The sequence below is a fragment of the Phoxinus phoxinus genome, assembly GCF_949152265.1.
Source record: "Phoxinus phoxinus genome assembly, chromosome: 16".
Classification (NCBI taxonomy): Eukaryota; Metazoa; Chordata; class Actinopteri; order Cypriniformes; family Leuciscidae; genus Phoxinus; species Phoxinus phoxinus.
Window position 1 is genome coordinate 23,668,080 of NC_136891.1, and position 25,066 is coordinate 23,693,145.

At 37.8% G+C, this 25,066-nt stretch overlaps 1 protein-coding gene across 3 annotated transcripts in view; it reads left to right on the forward strand.

The window, feature by feature from the left end:
• The first annotated feature begins 3,297 nt into the window (after positions 1 to 3,297).
• fam20b (FAM20B glycosaminoglycan xylosylkinase) overlaps positions 3,298 to 25,066 on the forward strand; it is a 31,246-nt gene continuing 9,477 nt past the window's right edge. The window contains exons 1-7 of one of the 3 annotated variants that reach the window (XM_079584332.1): positions 3,298 to 3,909; positions 4,733 to 4,889; positions 7,755 to 7,969; positions 9,845 to 10,342; positions 13,047 to 13,133; positions 19,886 to 19,995; positions 22,797 to 22,968. In XM_079584332.1, coding sequence (XP_079440458.1) covers positions 9,966 to 10,342; positions 13,047 to 13,133; positions 19,886 to 19,995; positions 22,797 to 22,968 — 746 coding nt within the window. In that variant the 5' untranslated portion in view covers positions 3,298 to 3,909; positions 4,733 to 4,889; positions 7,755 to 7,969; positions 9,845 to 9,965. The remainder of the gene's footprint in view (positions 3,910 to 4,732; positions 4,890 to 7,754; positions 7,970 to 9,844; positions 10,343 to 13,046; positions 13,134 to 19,885; positions 19,996 to 22,796; positions 22,969 to 25,066) is intronic. The other 2 variants (XM_079584333.1, XM_079584334.1) reach the window with 2 other exon arrangements.

The following is a 25,066-nucleotide window of genomic DNA, read 5'->3' on the forward strand; positions in this document are numbered from 1 at the left end:
TCCAGTGGTCCGGTGTGTTTTTTTGGCTGTGTGTGGCTTTGTTCAGGATTGCATACTAACGTTCTACTGTTACTGTTCCTGCAGTTTGTAGTATGTGGATTTTCTGTATTCCCATAATACCGGATGACCTTTATATTTTTATTTTATTTTTTGCCTAAAGATAAAGTATATAAGAGGGCATCCCACAATGCATTCCTTTTATATTTCCATTCTGGCGTACAAACCCTAAGTTTAATTTTATCAATCATGATTTTTAACATCTCTTTGAGTCATTATTTGATCAGACCAGGGTTACCGTAACCGTAAGTTTAATTTAAAAATGTTTAATGGCGTTAAACTTCTCAGCACAGTCTAGTGTTATTTCTATCTAGTGGCATTTTCATGTGGCAGGTGGGTTATAAAGTTTTATAGCATTACTGTACCATCTAAACTAAGTTAATTTTAGTTTGAGAAATTATTTTATTTTTAATAATAAGGTTGTGGAGTTATGAAAATTTGTTTTACTTTAGTTTCATTTAAATTAGTTACAGTTGTTAGTACAGTATCTGTTATTGTTTAAAAATATGAAGTGAAAAGTATATATTTTAAAAAATCTGTTTTACATTATTTACTTGTTTACAAACATTAGTTTTTATTTTTTTTCAGTCAAACTTTAATAATTTTTTTGTTTTATTTTTCATTAATGATGACTTATGCATAACATAAAATGAATTTTAATTTTATTTATCATATATAATTGGGTACAGTCTCTGGTGCCATTCACGGTGCAATATACCATATTACCATTACTTAATGTTGCATACTGTATACAGTTTCATGTTGTTAAGACTATAAGCCGTGTACAGTATATACTGCACAATAAGCAGCAGTGTATTGTGTTACTTATTATGGAAAGTAATGTGTTTCATTACTTTTTCTCACCTGGGCTCGCTTTCTTGTTTGTTTTTAATTAACAAAAGTTTTGTTTTTGGCTAATGTAAAGGCCCTTTACCACCAAAAGTGCAAATGCAAAAGGAAATGCAAATTCACGGCTGTACAGTAGAGGGCGCAGCTGAATCCAACCTTTCAGATGTGCTGTCGTACTGGATCGCAGAAGAATAGGACGTTCAACCAAGGGGGTAATTCAGCATCCGGAAAACGTACTTTCTATGGGGCATCCATTAACAAGCCATCACCTGCTGTTAGCATACCATTGACATTTTGGCGTCACTTTGACAGCGAATAACTTTACATCTGAGGCGTTTAAAAGACTATTTGTCCATTGTTTATTTCTAAAGAAACACGACGATGTATAAAAGGCTCCATTACCTTGTATCTTACGTCATGGCCCCGTAGAAGCAGTTTTTGTAAAAATAGGCTAACGATTGCGTCATAACCACGCGACTCTCTGTCGCACAGTCGAGAAATTACCGTATAAACAGGAGGAGAAGCTCGCAAGCAATCGGAGGGACGTGGAGGCAAAATTACAAAATAATGAATCCGAATACTTACCAAAAGTTGCTCCTGCTGCTAGCTCATGGACAGCTAATACTCACGCTCTCCTCTGCGAGATTCAGAAGGGAATGATTCAGATTTCTCTCGACACTAGAAGTCTACTAGAAGACTTACAACTGTCAGACAGGTTGCTCACGTCACATCTACGTCGTCAAACTCAGTTTAAGGCTATGTTTACACGGAAACGATCTGAAGAGAAAACGCAAAAGTGGCGTTGCGTTATCACTTTTTATTCTGCGTTTAGACGAGCATTATGAGGGGGAAATCTGCGTGCATATGGTGATGCAAAAGTGTGTGAAATTCGATGTAGTATATGCACTCCAGGCGGCTAGGTGGCAATGTGAAGCACTGAAAGTGAAAGCGCCGCTGACATAGTTTTTCATGTTTAATATGGTAAAGCTGCTGTTTTAACCCTCGGTGCTCTTTGCGTGTCGCTCAGAATTATATATATTTTTTGTCAATGAAATTAATGCTATATTTTAGTTTGATAATGTTTTGTTATTTTCCTGGTGCATGCCTGTGACGTAAACGCGTACGCGATGCCTTCACGTTTTCACCCGCGAGCGTTCTCGTGTAAACAGGGCCTGAGCCTGCGCACTACGCTCAGCCATCAGGAAGTGAGTGCTTCAAATTGACTAATTGAAAGTCGCTGTGTCCATTTCTTTTACTGTCTATGCGTTCAACACTCTTACCTTAGCAATAAAAAATAAATTAAAAAAAGTTATTTGTTCTTATAAGTATGATTGAATTGGATCATCGAAGGTCAGAAACAAAGACTAATAAAGTGAGATTAAATACATAAAGTATTTGTATTATTGCAGGTTTGCGTAATATTCGGCGTTTGCAGTTCACCTTTTTTATCCATTTTGAGGAATACTGAACATGTTTTTGCATGCTCACATTAAGGGCCAGATTTACTAAACGGCAAATTAGCGTGAGAGCGTAATTTAAAAAAAGTGACGACTACTGACGACACGCAAATTAAAGAACACAGACAGATAATTTCCATACGCAATCTACCAACAGCAGCTCAAATTAGTGTCTGGTTTAAATACGAGTAAATTGACTAGCGTAAACCTTAGTAAATGACCTTGCGTGATTTATTAATACTTTGTGTCTGAAAGGGAAACTCCTACTAATAAGTTCAGCCACAAAAATAACTCGGTCCACGCCTTTTCAGCGCTAATTTTTCACTGCGTGTCTTTAGTAAATCTTGACAGTATAACACCAAAAGTGGGTTTGTGCTGGTGCAAGCTGTTAGTAAATCTGGCCCTTAGTCTAGACAAGAGCTACAATACCCATCATGCTCACACAACGAGAAATACTCCTGATTTCGCTCAACATGAGGACCGGAGAGCTGTCAGTGAATGAATGGGAAAACAAAGTAACCGCTTCTTATTTGAAAAAGTAACTGATATTTTGTTGTAAATTTAAAAGTAATGTGTTACTTTACTAGTAACTTGAAAAAGTAATCTGATTGCAACTTGCGTTACTTACAATGTGTTGCAACCAACACTGGCAATTAAACAGTATGCTAGCATTCCTTTCTGATTGTCGTTTGTGTGTGTTTGTATGCACCTAAGAAACTCAGTAGTCTCTACTGTTGAATATATTCTCTCGACCTATCTAGCTGGCGCTGCGATAATCCATAGTGTTTACACTGCCTCTGGCGGTCAGTAAGAATGAAACAGAACTAGTATTCTGTCCAAATCTGTGCATCTCTGACTCAATGTTATGCTCCACTTTTAAATGCGTGATCCTTTGTCTTTCAGTGGGGTATTTTTAGCTGCACTTACAGCGGAGGAGGACAGAATATTTTGTATGTCCTTTTGTGTGAAAAGCTACATTTTTACACAGAAAGGGCTTCACTGAGGTTTTGTTTTTCAGGGAACACTACACAACTTTTGTTGATCACAAAAGGGAGTTTTCTACAATCCCCCAGGCTGCTCATTTAACACGAGGACAGAGGGTGGTGACTGCAGCTGTCAAGAGGACACAACAGTCTTACGAAGACATATGAGGGTTTCATGAGAGGAATCGAAAGTCGCTCACTTTAAAATCTTAGCCTGCTGTAGCTCATCAATTTCATTTCGCATATTTAAAAAAAGTGTATAATACTGTAGTGTGTTAGAGATTGATAGACCCATTCATTTGTGCTGTATTTCAGGTCAGGAAGAAAGAAATGAATGAAGGCTTGAATGAGCATGACTCATGAGGACGAGTAAATGATGACAGATTTTTTGTTTTTCGATGAAGAGGGGTAGTTCGCCCACTCATCATTTGTCACTCATCAAACCATCATGTCATTCAATACATCTTTTTTTATATATATTATTATTATTATTTATGTTTGATTGTTGTTGTTTTGATCCGTATAATGGAAGTCACTGGCCACCAAAACTGAACTTTGTGAGGGTGAGTATAATTTAAACTAACCCTTTAAGAGTTTTTGCCCATGTTTATGATTAGGTGCAACGTGTAATATAAGGAATGTTATATATTTATGTTTGTATAATCATATGGACCTTTAGTCACAGACACATTCTGTGTGATACTTCCCCCTGCTGTTCACCAAGAGACAGACAAGAGGAACATTTGTGCCACTTAACTATATTTTGGGGATAAATTTGTACCCAGAATTGACGAAAATCTCCAAAAACGTTCCTTTATGGACATCCACATTTGTAAATCTGGTATAAAAAAAATTAAGTAGCCTAATTAAAGGTTTTCTTTGTTTGTTTTTTAAATGCAAAAAGTTTTGTGTGGGTAGGTTTAGAGGTTAGTGTCAGTGTAAGGGGACATAATACAGTTTGTACAGTATACAAACCATTACGTCTATGGAATGTCCCCATTTAGATATAGCTCGAAATAGTGCGTGCGTGCGTGCGTGTGTGTGCGTGTGTGCGTGTCAGAAAGATGGACATTTTTAGGTCCCCATGAGGAAAACGGCTTATAAATCATAAGTGAAAAGTGTGATGTTTTTTGAAAATGTAGAAAGTTTTCGGTGACGGGTAGGTTTAGGGGTAGGGTTAGTAAGGAGATAGAAGAATAAACAGTTTGTAAATTATGCCTAAGAAAAACATGAAAACACAATGTGTGTGTAGCCTATATAAAGATATACCGTAACTTTAATTGAAATGATAGTTCATTCTGTATAACTAAATGCCCACGAACACTAATATGCCGTGTTCACTTTAAGACGCGAAGGGTTTGTGTGTGTTTGTGTGTTCACATTCAGCCAGGAAGAGCTGCACACAGAGAATCACACACACGGATAGCGGCAGTGAATGGAGCCTGACGGACAGACGGCTGGATATCGATGATAAACGCGTCTTAACCGCGACCGACCGAGATTCGGGGGTTTTCTGTTTGAATGTTTAGTCAGTAGCGCAAGGGTGAGTCGATACATTTAAATGTCACGGTTTCAGTGTTAGCTTGTTAGCCGTGCGGGTATACTCTGACTAAAAACTAGGACACTAACTCACTAACAGCAACTACTGACACTCATATAAAGAGGTACACCTTCTGTAAACTCAGAGCTGTCGTTGAATTATATCGGTGGTGATTTTATCGCTATAATATGAAGAAAACGAGGGAATTTTGGGCTAGCTGGCTAACCGCCGTTAGCACTATAGCGTTTAAAATGCATACAATTTCGCGACAGCTTAATTTGACTGGAAAAGCACACATTTCTATTAACTTTTGCATATTAAACTAACTGTTTTTATGTCAACTGATTCCTTGTATTTGCGTAAATATGATAACAACAGTCAGTATTAGGTGTGTTTAAACGCATGACAGCAGATGAGCATCACCTAACTTATATTGAGGATCTTAAATGTAAAAGCCCGTATGTCTTCATGTACGTTACAAGTCTACACTTTAACCTGTTTGTGTAGTAGTTCAGGTGTGACAGCCGTGTGTTAGCGTGTAGCTGGAGTCCGTATGAATGGCGGGGTGTGTATCATTAGTGCCTGCGTGTACAGGATATGCTGCAGGCGGTCATCATGGATGTAATGTTACACTTACTCACCTGGATGTGTATGTGTGTATGATGATGAGTTGATCACTCGACCGAAGACCAGACATTTGCAGAGATCTGGGCTAGTGGTGTTCAAATGCAGGGCTGTTTAAATATGGATACAACACACTTTCTGTGTGAGAGCTCTTCTCTGTTAGAGGCTCATGCGAGATGTTTTCCACTGTTTGCGAGACGGGTGTCGCCACTGACTGTGGTCCTCATGGGGTGTGTTGGGTCCAGTTACTACCCTGATCTTTAAAAAGGGGGATGATGTTGCTGCAGTTAGAATCTGGATTTGTGATTTCAGGACTCAACAATATACAAGTTTAATATATTACAGTTTATATATGAACTCAACAATATATAGGCTATACAAAGTTATCTCTTTTATTTCAGCAGAGGGCTATATGTGTTATATTCAGACTCAGAGTGAGTATTTCATGATGTAGGCTACTTTATTTATTTATTTTTTTACTAGTGGACATGAGAAAGTGAAAAATGGTAGGCTAGATGGAGAGACCTCTACGAATATATGACCTGCACCATAATGTAGGCTAGTCTATCATTCAACTTTTCCCCATGGTCTAGAGAAAAATCGCAATATTTGTAGAATCGCAATTCTTAAAAATCAGAATACATATCGTATCGGCTATTCGGCACACAAGTACCGTGATAGTGTTGAATAGGAAGATAGGTGGTGTATCATCCCAGCCATATATATTAGATATCATCCCAGCGAGCACTAGGCTATATATAAATTAATATTAAATCAGCAAGGATGCATGTAATTGATCAAACAGTAAAGACTTTTTCATTTCACATAAATGCTGTTTTTGTTGTTGTTGTGTTTTTTTTTTTACTTTCTATTTATCAGTAAATTTTGGAGGGAATTTTTTTTTATCACGGACTGATTTCCATACAAATATTAGGGAGTACAACTGTTTTCACGAAATGTTTACCGGAATAAATTACATTTTAAAACAGTTTAAATTAAAATAATGTTTCACAATATTACTTTTTTTACTGTAGTTTTGATCAAATTATATGCAGCCTTGGTGAGCATAAGAGATTTCAAGAGAGTAAAAAAAATCTTACTGACCCCAAACTTCTGAATGCTCAGCTTCACTCCTCTCCGCTCACACACTCTAGTCTGGATTCTCACAACAGTGAAATGTTTCAGTTCAATTATTGGACTCAATAGCTCCACTCTTGGCAGACCGCTTGACCAAACAAATTCAAGAACGGAACTGCAAGTTGGAAATTCTACAGCTATAATGAAACTCCATGACGGATGGAGACATTGGTGACACATTTAAATCAACAAAATTTGCAAAAACAATGTTCAGTGCAATGAGTGCGTCCTAGAAAATCTATTTATGTTTTTTTTTAAAAAGTGCATGGACATAATTATATAATCTAAGATTTATTGACCTGAAACTCTCAAGCTGAGTCCACCAGGCCATCTTTATCATTGAGCCTTGGATGAGCATTTGTCATAATAGGTCTAAAGAGATGTTTTCACAAAGGCACCAGAGAGAATCGGCACAGATCGATATGGCATTAGAAAAAAACAAAACAAAAAACGTTGCATTGTGATTTTTCGTCTAATGTTCTATAATCAAAGCGATGTATTTTGTGGATGTCTGCCAATCGATAGGCTTTATGCCGTTGTCGTGAGTGGGCTCGTGAGCTCACAGAGCAGGCGCTGTAGTAAATATGTATGTGTGTTTAGTAGAAGTCTCAAACACAGATAAGCCTCAGGCTGAGATCAGGAAGTCTGTGTTTGCCAGGGCTCAGCGCCGCAGTGAGTTTGGGCCGAGAAACTGCTGCTTCTGCTTGGGCGGCTCTTTCTCTTTTATTTACACCCTGAGATCCGTCATGAGTCTTGCACATTTGTTGTTCTAAGACAGTCGGTCTAATCCATCGTCTCATCAAAGTGAGCCACTCGGTGTACAATTCATCACAGTAGTGATGTGTTCGTGTGCACACACAAGTTTATATATACTCGATGTATGTATATGTTGACGGTACAAGATATATATTTACTACACTGCTCAGCAAGGACACATTAAATTGATCAAAAGTGACAATAACGCAGCACTAAATTCATGTATGAATTGCATTTTGAATGTCTTTTTGAATAAGCTGATAGACTGCATTGACCCACCTAGTTTAGCTGTAATTACTGATGCACCTTAAGCTTTGTGTTCTTGTTTTTCTCTTCTTTTTCTTCTTTAAGGAGATCAAGACTGCTCAGAGAGATGGCACAGAAAGCAGACTCGTCCTCCAGACAGTAGCAGACAGACAGACAGACACCTGAGCCCCACCCTGAACACAACACTGGGCTGGACTCCAGATCATATGTTGGCAGGATTGAAGTGTGTGAGAGGTTGTCACGTCAAACGCTAACCCACAGACACAACCTTATATAACGGAGGAAGCTCTCCTGCATCAGTGAGTGCTCTTATGTGAAGTGCGCCTGTCAGTGTCAGTCACACAGTCATACAAGATAAATCATAGGGTGTTGACATCCCATGATTCAATCCATTTTCAATTTCAATATTGATTCAATCTGATATCGATTCACTAGGATGTATATATCAGGTACAGTTTTTTTTCAAGGGAAAATAAATCGCTGAACTAATGCTGTAAACCTGTAACCCTGTCATTTGTTACTACAATATTAAAGGTTAAAATGAAAATTATTACATACATTTAAATTGCATATAGGGCTGTCACTTTTTATTTGATATTCGAATATGCATTCGAACATGACGTGAAATATCCGTAATCAAACTACAAATAAACTATCCGGTTTTTAAAGTGCAATGTGTAGCGCATTTTTTACAGTCTATGATGATTACCGTAGACCGTTTGTTTTTTATTTTAAAAAAGCATGTTATTTTGAAATCGTGTTACAGGCTATATGTAATGTTATAGTCAGATATGATGGCGCGCTGCAACACGCATCACTGCAGATGATATATTCATCAAGCGTCAAGCCAACGTGCAAACTATCGCAAATCAAAGTGAAAGTAATATATTCGAATACATAGCTTGGTATTTGATATCCTTTCGAATTTGATTTTTCTCAAAAGTGACAGCCCTAACATATGAGGCCGTTTTTATAATAACTTTTTAATTATATAATGGTTACACTTTATTTGAAGGTGTCCTTTAGTTTTTACAATGTAAAATTATATATTTAAGTGCTACCGAGTAATATTAATTAACATGTACTTGCTATAGGGTTAGTTGCATGTGATTATGCATAATTTATTGTTATTATTTTAGTACCGATAACTACATGTAACGTGTGACAAGGACACTGTAAAATGGTGTTTTATTAAAAATTAAAAATTGTATTTAAATTTTTTATTAAAATGGTCGTTTATTAATTCGATGGATTCATTTAGACATTAGATATTGAAGTACAGGTTAAAGGTGGGGTATGTAATTTGCAAAACGGCCGGCAGATTTTGAAAATACACAACTCAAATGGTCCTACCTTCTTTCCTTTGACTCCACCCATTCAAAGAACATGGACTAAAGGGGGGGGGGGGGGGGGGGGGAATGGTAAGACCGTTTGATTGACACACTCACTGTCCAATGATTCTAGGTGGTCTTTGAAATGATTGGCTGGAGTTTTTCGAGTCCTGCCTGTTCCACAGATGATTAAATTGCCTAATTTTTAATTCAGTGCTTCTAACTCAGTGGCTTTACAGCCACTGAGTTAGAAGCACTGAAATAAAAATTAATAGGGGTTAGGAATAGGATTTTAAGTGATTTTGAAAAAATGGCCAAAAAAGAGAATTACATACCCCACCTTTAAATCAAAATATAATGAATACAAAAATGTTCCTCACTATAGTTAATTTTTCTAGCTAACTGTCGAGTTTTGGACATTGAATGGCTTTTCTGAGGTAAATGTAATTTTACCTGTTTTATTGACGTCAGATTTACCGATTACATATGATGTGGTACTGGATTTCAATAAGTTGTACTGTATCTTTCAACATACCTTATGTTTATTTCGTGCTATAACTAGTAGAAAAGCAGAAGAGATGATCAATTCACACCACATCAAAGTGCCAAAGTGCTATTTATTGTTTGAAATTCGTCATAAAACTGACAGGATTTGAAAGCTGAGACTATCAAAAGTAACAAAGCACAAAGAGTATCGCAGTTATTAGATGGGAAGTGCGTTACACATAATGTTCAGTAAAGTTTTGTTCACATCCTTAATAAATAACAGCACTGGCTCATGATGGACCTGGAGTAAAAAAAACTGCTCTGTTAAAATGACAAGCACTCTCTCTCTTCTCACAGGAAGTGTCTTCCGTCCTGCCTGAGTGGTGGTGGTGGTGTTGGTGAGACTGCGAGCAGTGCCATGTCCCAGGCGTGAGTGCGTGTCTCCTGGCAGACTCAGGCGTGGTGGCTGCGGGAGGTGATGAAGCTGAAGCAGCGTGTGGTGGTGCTCTGCGCTGTGCTCTTTCTCCTCGGCCTGGCCAAGGTCTTCCTGCTGGATGGAGGAGAGGGATCGGCCGCCAGCCGCCGGGACCTCCGCGCCTTCCGCAAGATGGAGGCCAGCCTGGCCCTGGCCAAAGGAGCTCGCCTCACACACACCTTGCAGTCGCCCTGGGAAGTGGCCGCCCAGTGGGTGGGTCCGCGGGAGGTGTACCCGGACGAGACGCCCGAGCTCGCCGCTGTGCTGAACGCCCTGGCCACCGCTCGCGTGGAGAGGGCGGATGTGGGCTACAAAGGCACCCAGCTGAAAGCCCTGCTGGTGCTCGACGGAGGACAGAAAGTGGTATTCAAACCCAAGAGGTGAGGAGCTGATGATTAAGATGGGGAACGAAAGAGAGAAAGTAACAAGAGAGTGAATGAGGTTCAAATGAAAAGAGTGAGTGATTTAGCGAGAGGGAGAGTGAGGGGAAGAGCGAGTGAGCAAATCAGAGAACGAAAAAGCCAGTGAGTGAAATAGAAAAAGAGATGAATGAATAAGAGACGTACTAATAGTCTTTGTTATTTATACTCTGCCTTTTTTACAATGTGTAGTAAAGCAAGAGCATAACTACAGTAGAACAGAATACAAATGAAACCAAAATACAAACAGGAAGCAACAGAAAATGTGACACAAACAATTAATAACCAAATATCTGCTAGCCTGGATTTAGGGGCAGTGGAGCTGAAGGACCTGCCACCCATCTTAAAGTCACCATAAAATCAAAAATGAACAATTCCTGTTGCAGTAGAAAACCACAAACATCCTAAATAATTTTCTCAGCATTTATTAAATTAGGTTAATGTATTTTCTACATATAAACTACCATTCAAATGTTTTGAAAGAAGGCTCTTATACTCACAAAGGCTGCATTTATTTGATAAAAAAAAAACTGTAAAACGGTAATATTGTGAAATATTATTACAATTTAAAATAATTGTTTTTTTTATTTTAATATATTTTACTTTTTTTATTTTTTATTCCTGTGATGGTAAAGCTGAATTTTCAGCATCAGTCTTCAGTGTCACATGATCCTTCAGAAATCACTCTAATATGATGATTTGATGTTCAAGAATCATTTATCTTTATCAATGTTGAAAAGGGTTGTGCTGCTTAATATTTCTCTGGAAACCGTGATAATTTTTTCAGGATTCGATGAATAGAAAGTTCAAATGAACAGCATCTATTTTGTAACATTTTAAATGTCTTCACTGTCAATTTTGATCAATTAAATGCATCTTTGCTGAATAAAAGTATTGATTTAAACTAATAAAAATGGGTTGATTTATACAAACATTAATTAATTTTAAAAAAGCATCAGTATTTGTAAATTAACATCAGCCTGCATTAATAAATTATGTAAAAGATGTTTAGTTGATGCATTTAGCTATCATAAAATACTATAGTAATGTTAACAAATTTAACCTATTTGTAAAGTATTACCAGGATATTTCTGGAATAAAATAGCATGAGCATTTAAAGCTCAAAGCTGATCTGACATAACTTCAGGTGAGTTCTGCTGTCTGCTCTCATCTGAGCCTATTAGATTTATCGTGGATCTACAGGGACTTTAGATAAGTGAGGGAACTCTCCTGCTGCCCTTAATCACTGAGGTCATCGATCAAACACCTTATCTGTGATGGCTTCACATCCAGACTGAGCTTTCACTATGCATGCGCACTGAACATGTTGGCCCCAAACGGCTGAATTGGGAGTGCCATTCAAAGTGGAATGTGGGATATCTTCCAAATTGGAAGTTAGAATAACGCTGAATAGAGTGCAGCGGTAGTGTTACACCTGGAGTATTTATTACTTTGAGCTTTTACTTAAAAATCTGCTGCAGTGTCTATACTTTCAGAATGACATGGAAGAATAAATGCTGTCTGCACATTTGCCTTACTGTGCAAACAATGTATGTTTTTTGCAGCACTCTTAACCTCAATAACATCAAAATATTCTGGACAGGAAAAAAAGAAATGTCAGGTTTCCAAGAAGGCCATGGCCACAGTACTCATGTTTCTTGTGGATGTAATAGCCACTTTATTATATGATTATATACAGTACCCAACAAATGTCTGTTGAAAAATTGGTTTGGCGTTAAGACTTATGTGGGCGTTGTGTGTTGGATACTGTCCTGAGTTATATCGAAACTATTAAAGCAATATTATGTTTGCTCACTACATCCTGCTGTTTAAGGAACACGTAATATTAGGGTGCGTGTGTGTGTGTGCGTGTGCGTGTGCGTGCGGAGTAGATTGACTAACTACTCTAATCCTAACATAGTGTCCACACTGAATGTGAAAATGCTGTGTGACACCATTACAATCACAGCCAGTATTTAATCTGTTATTTAATATCGTTTATACTACAGGGCTGTTGAATGCTTGAATCTGATTGGTCGACGGACATTCTAAGGTGTGCGATTATTTTCAGGGAAACGCACGGCTAAAGTAGTTCCAGGCAGATCTTGACCGCATTACAGTTCTATATCACTCCGCATAGTTAACTGTAATAACGGAAAATAAGATACAATTCATAACAGGAAAAAACATGTAGCCCTAATGCGCTTAATCTGCAATTTTCGATGTCTAACTTCACAATCAATGGAAACGTGCAGTTTAATTTTCATTAATAAAGTATATAATCCTATATATAATCAATAGAAAATTAAACTGAATTTATAAATACATTCATAGACTTGCTGCACAGGTTTTCATAATTATTGCAGATAATATAACAAATAAATAAATATTGATAGGCCTACTTGTTAAAAGGGCTTTGTGTTTCATTAATTAGGCTAGCCTACTGTCAATAATAGAGAAAAATAATTAACAAATTAATTAAAACGAATTGAATAAATATTGACGCACATGCTATTCTGACTCATTGTTGCTATCTCTCTCTCTCTCTTTCTCTCTCTCTCTCTCTTTCTGAGTTCATTAGGACACGGATAACACTAGTCTTTTTAGTTTCATCTTTGTGTCTTCCCTTGTTGTATACATGTACTTAATTTTCTCTCATTATTAGGTACACTAGAGATTATGTGGTCGAGGGAGAGCCGTATGCAGGGTACGATCGGCATAATGCAGAAATTGCTGCTTTCCACTTGGACAGGTAATGCGCACACACAAACACAAAACACACACCATGGCTGCATAATTATAACACATAATTAACCAGGGAATTGTGCATTTCTCCAAACATGAATAGTGTTTTAGGGTGATAATTATCTTGATTTTTTGCTATCTAATTTTACGTTGTTTTCTTCACACGTCTCATACAACCAAATTTAATTTGTTCAATTCAGTAAAAATTAACCCCTGGGACACGCCCAGAAATGCTCAGTGTACACATTTAAAACATCAAAGCTGAGAGTTATGCTTCTGAATTACATAACTGCTGTTTTATACATCAGAAAATCAACAGCGCATAAAAATCCTGATAATGAAATTTCAAATACGTTACACTTGTAAGCAATATGACTGACCAAAACTAGAATGTTCTGACTAGAGATTGAACAAAGGTTTCATATGACTTGTTTGCCTTCCTGTTCAGCATGAGCTTATTGACTGTTCGCAAACATGGTGTTAGAAGCTGGTTCGGCAAGAGTCTTTCTACAATCCTACCTGTCAACTTTGACTGTGATCGGTGGGCGCCCATAGCCTTGTGGTTACCGCGCGACATATAGTGCAACTGTCCTTTGCCGATCCTGTTCCCCTCTCTCTCTACCCCACACTTTTCTGTCAAAAAATATCTACTGTCCTATCCAAAAAAGGCCACACAAAAAAAAACTTTGACTGTGATCATTAGTGTAATTTGCAAATTGCCAACGTTTTTCTTTCCACTAAAGCTTCTTGCCAGGCAATGTTCGTGTCGCTCAAAACCCATACGAAGGTCATTTTTTTTGTGCCCCACAGAAAGTTTATAGTGTCCATGGCTACCCAGCTCCAAAAGTTACATCACAAAAACATCATTGGAGTATGTTAAAATAAGTCTTTGGTGTCCTATATTCTAAATCCTCTGAAGCAGTACGATACCGTTGTGTGGGAAACATTTAAATTGAAGGCCGTGGGTGTTCAACAAGAAAAATAACTGCAGACTTGGAATGACATGAGAGTTAAAGAAAAAGGGGTCTCTTAAAAAAAAAATCTCTTTAGGCCTCAGATTATATATATAATGGCACCCCTGGTAAATATGATCAAAAATCGCTGTAAAAAGTGAATCTGCATAGTTTATCCTTTTGATCTTTCATGAAATTTTGTTGATGTTGTTGTTGTTTTAAATCTAACCTGTCATTGAAGTAAAATAATTGAAAGTGTGGGGAAATCATATTATGAAATAAATGTTTTTCTTCTCCAGAACATTTTGGCCACAATTGTTGGCACCCCTAGAATTTTTTTTACGAGTAAAATATCTCTCTGAAGTATATTCCCATTCATATTTACCTTCTTTTTTTTGTGACTAGGAATATGAAATTGTTTAGCTATAACTTCGTTTCACAGGAGTTTAAATATGAGGAAACACAAAGGCCAAATTCCCTTATTCATCTTTCACAATGAGTAAAACCAAAGAATATAGTTCTGATGTGCAGCAAAAGATTGTTGAACATCACAAAATAGAAATTGGCTGAAAGAAAATAGCGAAAGAATTGAAAATCCCCATTTCCACCATCAGGGCAATAATTAAGAAGTTCCAATCAACTAAATATGTTACGAATCTGCCAGGAAGAGAACGTGTGTCTATATTGTCTTAATGCGCAGCGATGAAGAAAGTTTGAGTGGCCAAATACTCTCCAAGGATCACAGATGGAGAATTGCAGAGATTAGTTGAGTCTTAGGGTCAGAAAGCCTAAAATATATATCAAACATCCCCTGCATCACCACATGTTGTTAGGGAGGGTTTCAAGAAAAATCCTCTCCGCTCATCCAAAAATAAACTCCAGCATATTCAGTTAGTCAGACACAACTGGAACTTCTAAAGGGACCGGTTTCTATGGTCAGATGAAACAAAACAAATAGCTTTTTAGCAACAAACCCACCAGATGTGTTTGGTGCTAACAGGGATAAAAAACTACCCCATGTCTACTGATGGATCTTTAATGTTGTGGGCCTATTTTTTTTGCTGGAGGTCCTGGACATCTTTGTCAGATGGTGACATGGATTCTAGCAAATACCAACAGATAAAAAATCAAAACCTGACAGCCTGTGCTAGAAATCTTATAATATGCCGTGGTTGGATTTTCCATCAGGACAGTGATCCAAAAACAAACATCAAAATCAACACAAAAATGTCCCACTGAGCACGGAATTAAAGGGATACTCCACTTTTTTTGGAAATTGGCTCATTTTACAACTCCCCCAGAGTTAAACAGTTGAGTTTTACCGTTTTCGAATCCCTTCAGCCGAACTCCGGGTCTGACGGTACCACTTTTAGCATAGCTTAGCATAGATCATTGATTCTGATTTTTCCTATTTAAAACTTGACTCTTCTGTAGTTAAACCGTGTACTAAGATCGACGGAAAATGAAAAGTTGCGATTTTCCAAGCCTATATGGCTAGGAACTACTCTCATTCCGGCGTAAGAATCAAGGAACTGTGCGGCCGTACCATGGGTGCAGCAGACGTAATGATATGACGAAGCACTTGCCGTCAACAAACCAACGTGACAACCTGCTTGCACAGGGAGCGTGCCTTGTAGCATGGAGACATTTGTTAGAGACGATTTAGATGACATTTACTTTGGTGCTGATCCCGAACTGTATTTATTTGGAAACCTAATTTGCCACCTAAAAACTACACAAACTTAGTCCCGGTCATGTTGGAAGTTACCGAGCTAGGGACTATTTTCAGGTGCTTCGTCATATCATTACGCCTGCTGCACCCATGGTACGGCCGCACAGTTCCTTGATTCTTACGCCGGAATGAGAGTAGTTCCTAGCCATATAGGCTTGGAAAATCGCAACTTTTCATTTTCCGTCGATCTTAGTACACGGTTTAACTACAGAAGAGTCAAGTTTTAAATAGGAAAAATATTGAAACTCGTTGGTCATTTTGAAATAAATGCTACTGGACTTATCAGAATCAATGATCTATGCTAAGCTATGCTAAAAGTGGTACCGTCAGACCCGGAGTTTGGCTGAATGGATTCGAAAACGGTAAAACTCAACTGTTTAACTCTGGGGGAGTTGTAAAATGAGCCTATTTCCAAAAAAAGTGGAGTATCCCTTTAAGCTTTTGCCATGGCCATCTTAACCTTGCCCTGACCTGAACCCTATAGAAAATGAGTGGGCTGAACTGAAGAGAAGCTCCAACATGGATCTGGGAATGTGAAGGATATATGGAGGAATGGTCTCTGATCTCTTGTCAGGTGTTCTCCAAACTCATCAGGCATTATAGGAGAAGACTCAGAGCTTTTATCTTGGAAAAAGGAGGTTGAAAAAAGTATTTAATAAAAGGGTGCCAATATTTGTGGCCAACGTGTTTTGGAGAAAAATTAATGAAATTTTGAATGAAAGATCAAAAGGATAAACAATGCAGATTTATTTTTTACAGCCATTTTTGATCATATTTACCAGGGGTGCCAATAATTCTGAACACAACTGTATGTGTATATATATATATATATATATATATATATATATATATATATACACACACACACAATATATATATATATGTGTAGTTTATATTTTTATATATACATATATATGTATATATAAATTACTGTAAAGGTTCTACAGACTTTTTGTCAGTTTCCACAAAAATGTAAGCAGCACAACTGTTTTGGAAATTGATGATAATCAGAAATATTTTTTCATAGAATGATTTCTGAAGGATAGTGTGTTTTTTTCAAAAACATTTAAAAAAGAAACCTTACTGACCTCAAACTTTTGAACAGTAGTATATTTTATAGTCCCTATATATTATGAAAAATAAAAAAATGTATTGTACTATCTGTAATTTTTTTTTATATTAGAATACGGTTAAAACTATAGCTGTCATTAGATTAAAATAATTAATGAATCTCATGCTACCAGTATTTAGAAAGCAGAATAATGGTGAACAGTAATAATTATCAGATGATTTAAATCTGTGTTTTATTTATTTAGAATAATATTTTTCTCTGAACTTGCTCTAGTTGACACAGTGCACAATTAGTTCACTGAAAATTCCTAATCGTAATCTTGATCAATTCATGGTTAATTATGTCATTGAAACACTATCACAAGTAGTGCACAAAAAAACCCTGTCCAGAGATACTAACAGCTTGCACCAGGGCAAACCCTCTTTTTGTTTTAAACTACTGTCAGGATTTACTAAAGCGTTGCAAAGGCGTGAACAGGGTTTAATTTTTGCGGCTAATCTTATTACAAATGCATTTGTAGGAGTTTCCCTTTCAGACGCAAAACTTATGGGAGAAGAGTATTTAAATGAATCATGCAAGGTCATTTACCAAGGTTTGGCCTCGTCCATGTACTGGTGTTTGCGCCATTATTTACTGCCCAAAAAAAGCACATCTTAAAGGGGTCATGACATGGTTTTTTTTATTTTATTATTATGTTCCCTTAGGTGCAATTATAGTATTACTATAGTTTTTTTTACAAAAAACTTTTAAAATGTAGTGATTTATGACCTTTTCCCACCCTGTTTCTCATCCTCTGATTCAAACAGTCTGTTTGGGGGGTGTTTCCCCTTTAAGAGTTCAGTGTTAACGCCCACTGTTATGATTGGCTAACGTCAGTGCCTGTGCATCAATTATTAACGCCCCCAGCCAGAACATTTGCGGATTCGGCGCAACTGTTTATTAGCGGGTGATGCATGCGAAGCGATGGCTCTTGCAATGATAAAACCTTATTATGTTTGAGCCGGAATCAGAGGAAAATGAACCATCACCACAACAACGAAGACTGGATCAGCTCGTGTCCACATGGAAAGTGAAACTATTTTGAATTAATAAAAAAAAATTTACCCGAGACACTTGAAAACGGATTATTGTTGCATAATTATCCTATAGCTTAATTTGCTAACAGTTTAACATTATTTAACTAATCACATGTAGGCCTACTAGAAAGGCGACATATTTTCAAGATTCTCTTATACAAATCTGTTTATATTAGCCATGGTAAAAAGTAAGTTTTCGTCATCGTTGTTGAGCCCAGAATAGTCGGCACGGACTTATCTTTGAGCAACAGTTTTCTGGCAAAGCCAAGCATCATATTGGGATTTTTTCCTCAAAACAGTCATCCTTAAATGTATAGAACAAACGCTTAAACTAACACTGCCGTGACTGGGACGTCCGCAAAAAATAAAGTGCATCCATTTTTCCCTGACGACTGGATCTTTCAGCGTATTTAAAAAGTAGTTTAAAGTTTTAAATACATTACTTACAGTTTGCGTCGTCGATGTTGAGCCCAGAATAGTCGGCACGGACTTATCTTTGAGCAACAGTTTTCTGGCAAAGCTCAAAACAGTCATCCTTCAAATGTACAGAACAAACGCTTAAACTAGCACTGCCGTGACTGAGACGTCCGCAAAAAATAAAGTGCATCCATTTTTCCCTGACGACTGGATCTTTCGCAGCGTATTCAAAGATGTTGTTTGTCCACAGCCAGGAACAGCACATCTGCGGCATCGTAATTTCCCTGTACACAGACCCACTCGCTGTCCGTCGACTGAACACTTGTGAGCGCGCGGGCGCGACGACGATACAAAATGAGCGTAGTTGCCTTGCGCTTAAAGCGTAACTGTCTTCTGCTGGAGGCGGTCATTATGCAAACGCTGGTACGTCACTTCGTACCGTGACGTCACTTCTTACCATGGATCCAGAACGAGCTGTATTTAGAGCTTGATTAAATAAATGATTCGTTTATAATGGGGAGGACGTCTTAAGCTATGAAACTTGCAGGACGTTTAAATGGTACAAAGACCTCTTATATACCAAAAGATCAAGGCAAATTTGGTTTCTCATGTCATGACCCCTTTAAACTAGACGCTCCTGGTAGATGGTGTTGGTCATTATGGAAATGATCTGACTGCATCTGTGTTCTTTAATTTGAGTGTCGTCAGTAAATCACGCGGCGAACTTTCCACTTCCATCTGCGCTTTTGTGGAATTCGCCCTTCGCAGGAAGTTTGATTGACAGGTGATCTGACCAATCATAATCCGCAGAGTCTGCCATTTTTGTCCGACAAAGCAGTCAGGAGAGTTAGTAGATTAGCATTGGAGGATTTGAACTTGATAAACTGTATGTACTGACGTCTTTCCACGGTTGAAGTAACATTTCTTCTGATGTTCATTCGTGTTTATTTGATGCTATAAATTAACTAGAAGAAAGAGATGATCGGTTTACGAGCAGCTTTAACTAAGGCTCTACAGCGATCTGTCAAACGCATTAAAGAGCCACAAAACGGTATTTATTGTTTAAATTTCTTTAGAGTTGTCAGTGTCCTCTCTGCTCCGCAATGTATGTTTCACCGCGTGAGAGCGACGTGGCTTGTCAGTCAGTAACTACAGGGGATGGTCTTTGCGAACGGTCAATAGGCCCTATGCACAGCTGCACTACTTCCTGAACTTGTGCAGGCTCCTTTGTTTCCTGTCTGCCAGGGTTGGCCAAACTGATTAATCCAGGTGTGTCTGATTATTGTTGTTGGTCAGACACACCTGGATTAATCAGTTTGGCCAATCCTGGCAGACAGGAAACAAAGGAGCCTGCACAAGTTCAGGAAGTAGTGCAGCTGTGCATAGGGCCTATTGCACTCTCATGCTAATTTGCCCTGTTTAGTAAATCTGGCCCCTAGTCTGACAGCCAACTGTATGCTAAAGTGTGATTACTGTATGAATCATGAGCTTCTTGATCTCTTCCTGTAGGATCCTGGGTTTTAGGAGAGCGCCCCTGGTGGTGGGGAGGTTTATGAATCTGCGTACAGAGATAAAGCCAGTAGCTACAGATCAACTGCTGAGCACTTTCCTGATGCACGGTCAGTTTACACTTTTCTTTTCTTGCTTCTCTATCACATTTCCTCATCTTCCTTCTCTATTCTGGAACCGCTCCACACATTTTGTCCACAGAAAAGGGAAAATTGTGCCCCACACCTGCTGGTGTCATGATACTCCATTTCAGTTGTACATAAGATACCAGTGAAATTTCACAATTCTCAACACCACTTTTGAGACCGTAGCAAAAACTTCTACACTTTGGGTACCATCAGTACCATCTGTTCGTGATCCAGCTTATAGTTTCCGGAGCGATACTGGTCACCGCAGTAATAAGGGAGAGCCTGCACTTTATCACAGTTCATAGGAGTTGTTTTACGAATATAAAGTTTACCTGTTTATTAAGCTCCCACTGAAAAGGCATAAAGTATGTTTATACTACAGGGCCGTTGAATGCTTGAATCTGATTGGTTAACGAACGTTCTGAGGTGTGCAATTATATTCAGGGAACCGCACGGCTAAAGTAGTTCCAGGCAGGTCTTGACCTCATTACAGTTCCATATCACTTCGCGTAGTCAACTGTAATAACGGACAATAGGATACAATTCATAACAAGAGAAACTGCAGCCCATGCGCTTGATCTGCAATTTTCAATGTCCTATATAATCAATAAAAAATTAAACTGAATATTTAAATCAATTGATAGTCCTGTTGCACGGGTTTTCGTAATTATTGAAGATAATATAAAAAATAAATAAAATTGATAGGCCTATACTTGTTAAAAGGGCTTTGTGTTTCATTTATTAGTCTTCTAGTACTGTCACTAATAGAAAAAAAGAATGAACGAATTAATTAAAACGAATTGAATTAATAAATAAATAATAATATTGACGCACATGCTTCTCCGGTTATGAATGTAATTTGATACTTATTATGAGTCATGACTGATCATGCACGCGTTTTCAGCGCGTTCAGTCGGTTCACAGCGCGGTGTTTAAAATCTGCTGCATTCACAGTCAGAGAATGTTTCTAGTCGTTAAGTGTGTCCACAGCATTACTCTGCTATCAGCGGCTCAGACCTCCGTTACTAACTCTAAAATGACGTTTTGGAATTAGCAACGGAGCATGGGTTTAGATGCGCAAGGAATTAGTCCTACATACAAGAGCGTTTTAATGACAAAAACTTTACAAACGTCTTGAAATACATCATCTGAACAATATTTCGAGGTGTGGTAACTGTAGTATAAGCGGAATAATTGACTCCAGACCGTTGAATTATTATAAAAATAATGCACACCCGAGGTGTAACGGCCACTCCGCTTCGCGTCGTGACCGCATTACCACCTCGGGTGTGCATTATTTTTATAATAATTCAACGGCCTGTCGTCAATTATTCCTTACATATATTTGTTTGCTGTTAGTTGTAACGAGTGTTTGTGTAATTCGCTGTGTATGTTGATGATAATGCGAGAGAGAGTTTATGGATAAGACTTTAATGCACACTTCTTGTACTGTGTTTATTCAGCTCTTAAAGTGATTTTTGAGTGACAATGGCCCTCTTCTTGTAAGGGGGAAGGAGGCACCAGCTCATTTGCATTTAAAGGGATACATAGAAACGCTGCGTTTTTGCTATTTTAATATGCAATAACTTTTTGAGCAAAAACTTCAAATGTACACTCAGGGAACATCAGAGACTTATTTCACATCTCTTAAAAAGGGACATAATAGGGCCCCTTAAAACATTTCTCCACTTTGTGGCGTCGCTTATATCCTGCCACCAACTGTCACTGTCGCTCACGCCTTCGGAAATCGCCAGCTCCATTGAAATGTATGCTGGTGGTTAAGTTAACAGGACTTAAAGGAGAACTCCGGTCAATTTTAACATTGAGCTCAATTTTTAGTAAATTTGGAGTGCTGTCAATACAGAGAACAACGACAAAAATCAGTGTTGCCTACACCGTGTTATCCTATTTTTAAAATTTGCACCCTATTGACTTGAATGGGGCAAGTTTTAAACCTGCTTTTATTTCTCTTATCATCCTTGATGTGTCATTACAAGTGCCCAGCCATGTTGAGTGATTCCTTCAGAGTGAACACGAGTGAATCTGACTGCAGGAGATGTGAAAGATATTAATAAAAATGATGTTATATCAGCCAGCGCACATACCTGTATTTAGTTCCTGTTTTCGGTGGAAGTCCAAAGTAGTCGATTGTCGAGTTCACGCGCGTGATCATAGGTAACTAAACCTATGCGCGTCAACTCGACAATCGACTACTTTGGACTTCGACCGAAAACAGGAACTAAATACAGGTCTGTGCGCTGGCTGATATAACATCATTTTTATTAATATCTTTCACATCTCCTGCAGTCAGATTCACTCGTGTTCACTCTGAAGGAATCACTCAACATGGCTGGGCACTTGTAATGACACATCAAGGATGATAAGAGAAATAAAAGCAGGTTTAAAACTTGCCCCATTCAAGTCAATAGGGTGCAAATTTTAAAAATAGGATAACACGGTGTAGGCAACACTGATTTTTGTCGTTGTTCTCTGTATTGACAGCACTCCAAATTTACTAAAAATTGAGCTCAATGTTAAAATTGACCGGAGTTCTCCTTTAAGGAAGTGCAAGTTTCCATTCCATGGGTTCAATCTTTAGAAGTAATAGAAGGTATATTGTTGAACAGAATTGCATCAGTCGAGCAGTATTTTTGAGTTCTCTGCAAAAAGAGAATCATAACCAACTGCTCTCTCCTTCAAAACAATCCTCTCATGAACAGCACAGTTCCTTCCAGACATCTTTTTAAGCAATATTATCAATGGTAATATTGTTTCTCTTGTAGGAAATAATACATGCTTCTATGGGAAGTGTTATTACTGTCGTGAGACTGAGCCTGCGTGTGCAGAAGGGGATGTGATGGAGGGATCGGTTACCCTGTGGCTTCCTGACGTCTGGCCCTTACAGAAACACAGACACCCGTGGGGACGCACATATCGAGAGGGAAAACTCGCCAGGTATAGTAATTATGTATTTCACTGGTTCTCTCCCTTCACCTTTTTTTCACGTTTGACTCGAATGACAGGTACACAGCGCTATATTTATCAGCGCAGTTTCAGCCTGATGGTCTGTGGTTGGGCTGTTTTTGAGTGTCTAGTGGTCAACAGGGACTTTCACTGAGCATTACTAAACTCTTGGCCTTTGAGTTAGCCAAGGATGGGATGTGTGATGCCATGCCATTTTCACACATGTTGGGTGGTGCAGGAACTTCTGATTAAAGTGTGTTGTGGCAAATTCATCATCAAACATGATTCAAACATCATCACTGAGTCCAAATTAAAGTTTATAAAAGTATTTATTATCTTGCAAGAGAGATCTTCGTCACCAAAACACATGTGTGAGTCAGTGAGGAGAGATAAGGAGAAGCAGCGCCTGTCTATTTTATATCTTATTTCTTCCCTCCCCTAAGGGAGAGATACCAGTTTGTCTTTTCTATTCCTCCACTGGCCCTGAGAGGTAAGTGCCCCCTTAACCCTTTAGGCTATAAAGTACAAATGCACTCAAGATGACCCCTTGACCCCCTGCTTTCCCCTACCTCCACTGACTCCCAACCATAGTAAATTATTACACAAAGCCCCCTTCTCACTGCAAGTGAGAAAACAGATAAGGCCATCATTAGGAATCACTGAACAGAGTAATGACAGAAAAATTCCATTACAAGTGAAAGCACAGAGCATTGAACTTCTGACTGTAGGGTTTCTGGTTACAAGTTTTCTCACCACCTAAGACACATTTTCTGAAATGAGGCTTCATTTATTTTTAAACCAAACACTGCTTTTTGTTTTGTGTTTATAGTTTAGAGAAGGAGATTTTTGTATGTAAATGTTATGCACAATGAATTTGTCTTTTTTAGCTATATAAATTAGTGGTGGGCGATATGGCAAAAATATTGTATCACGATTTTTTCAGGAAAATCACGATTCACGATTTTGATCACGATTCTTTTTCAAGTTGGTTTTTACTATTTTGCAAGTGACTGAGCATTACAGCCAAACTGATGTCCCTATTTTAAAAACAACGCCTTAGGTAACAACGTATAAAATTAAAAAGAATGGCAGACATTTAGGCCAAAGTGGCGAAGACAAAAATATTTGTCATTATTTTCTTTGTTATTAAAAAAATAAGAACAAAGATACACATTACTTAACTTAATATACAAATTAAATAAACAGTGCTTTATTTTTTCAGATACAGTAAGTGTATTTAGCAGTAGCATTGAAGAAAATAATTAAATTAACAAATATGAAATGAAAACACTACATAGACTTCACTGTAGAAATTATACATTGATTATTATTAAAGCTTCCATTTAAGTTCTCAGTCAGTGAGGGATTTTCTCTTTGTGTTTTATTAACATTAAAGGGATAGTTTCCCCAAAAAATTAAAGTTGTCATAATTCTCTCAAGTTGTTTTAAACCCGAAAAAGTTTCTTTCTTCTGTTTGAAAAGTTATTTTGAAGAATTTGGGTAACCAAATAGTTGCTGGTCCCGTGTGTCATTTTTTTTCTCCTATGGAAGTCAATGGGGACCAGCAACTGTTTGGTTACCCACATTCTTCAAAATATGTTCTTCTATGTTTAGCACACAAAATAAATTAATAAAAGTTACAATGTAAACATAATCCATCACTCATACCTAAAGATATTCCTCATGGAGTTCTAACACAAAAATTCATTGCGTTTTTGCTTATAACTTCATGAAGCATGCACAGATTATAGACAATTTCACATCATTATTTACAGCAGATTGTTACGTTTAAAAAGAGCCCAAACTCACCATAATCCGTCACTCGGATCTAAAGATATTCCTCATGGACTTCTAAGACATGAACCTGCACAAGCGTACATCCAATGAAGTATATAGCTGGAGGATTGATGTGAGGTTTTCACTCATAACTCCATGAAACATGCATGAATTGTGGAAAATCGAACATCTTTATTGACAGCAGATGCTCACGATTACAAAGAGCGCAAACACAACATAACCAATTGTGTTGATCACAAGATATTTCTCATGGAGGAACAATTGTTATATATATATACATATATATTGTATA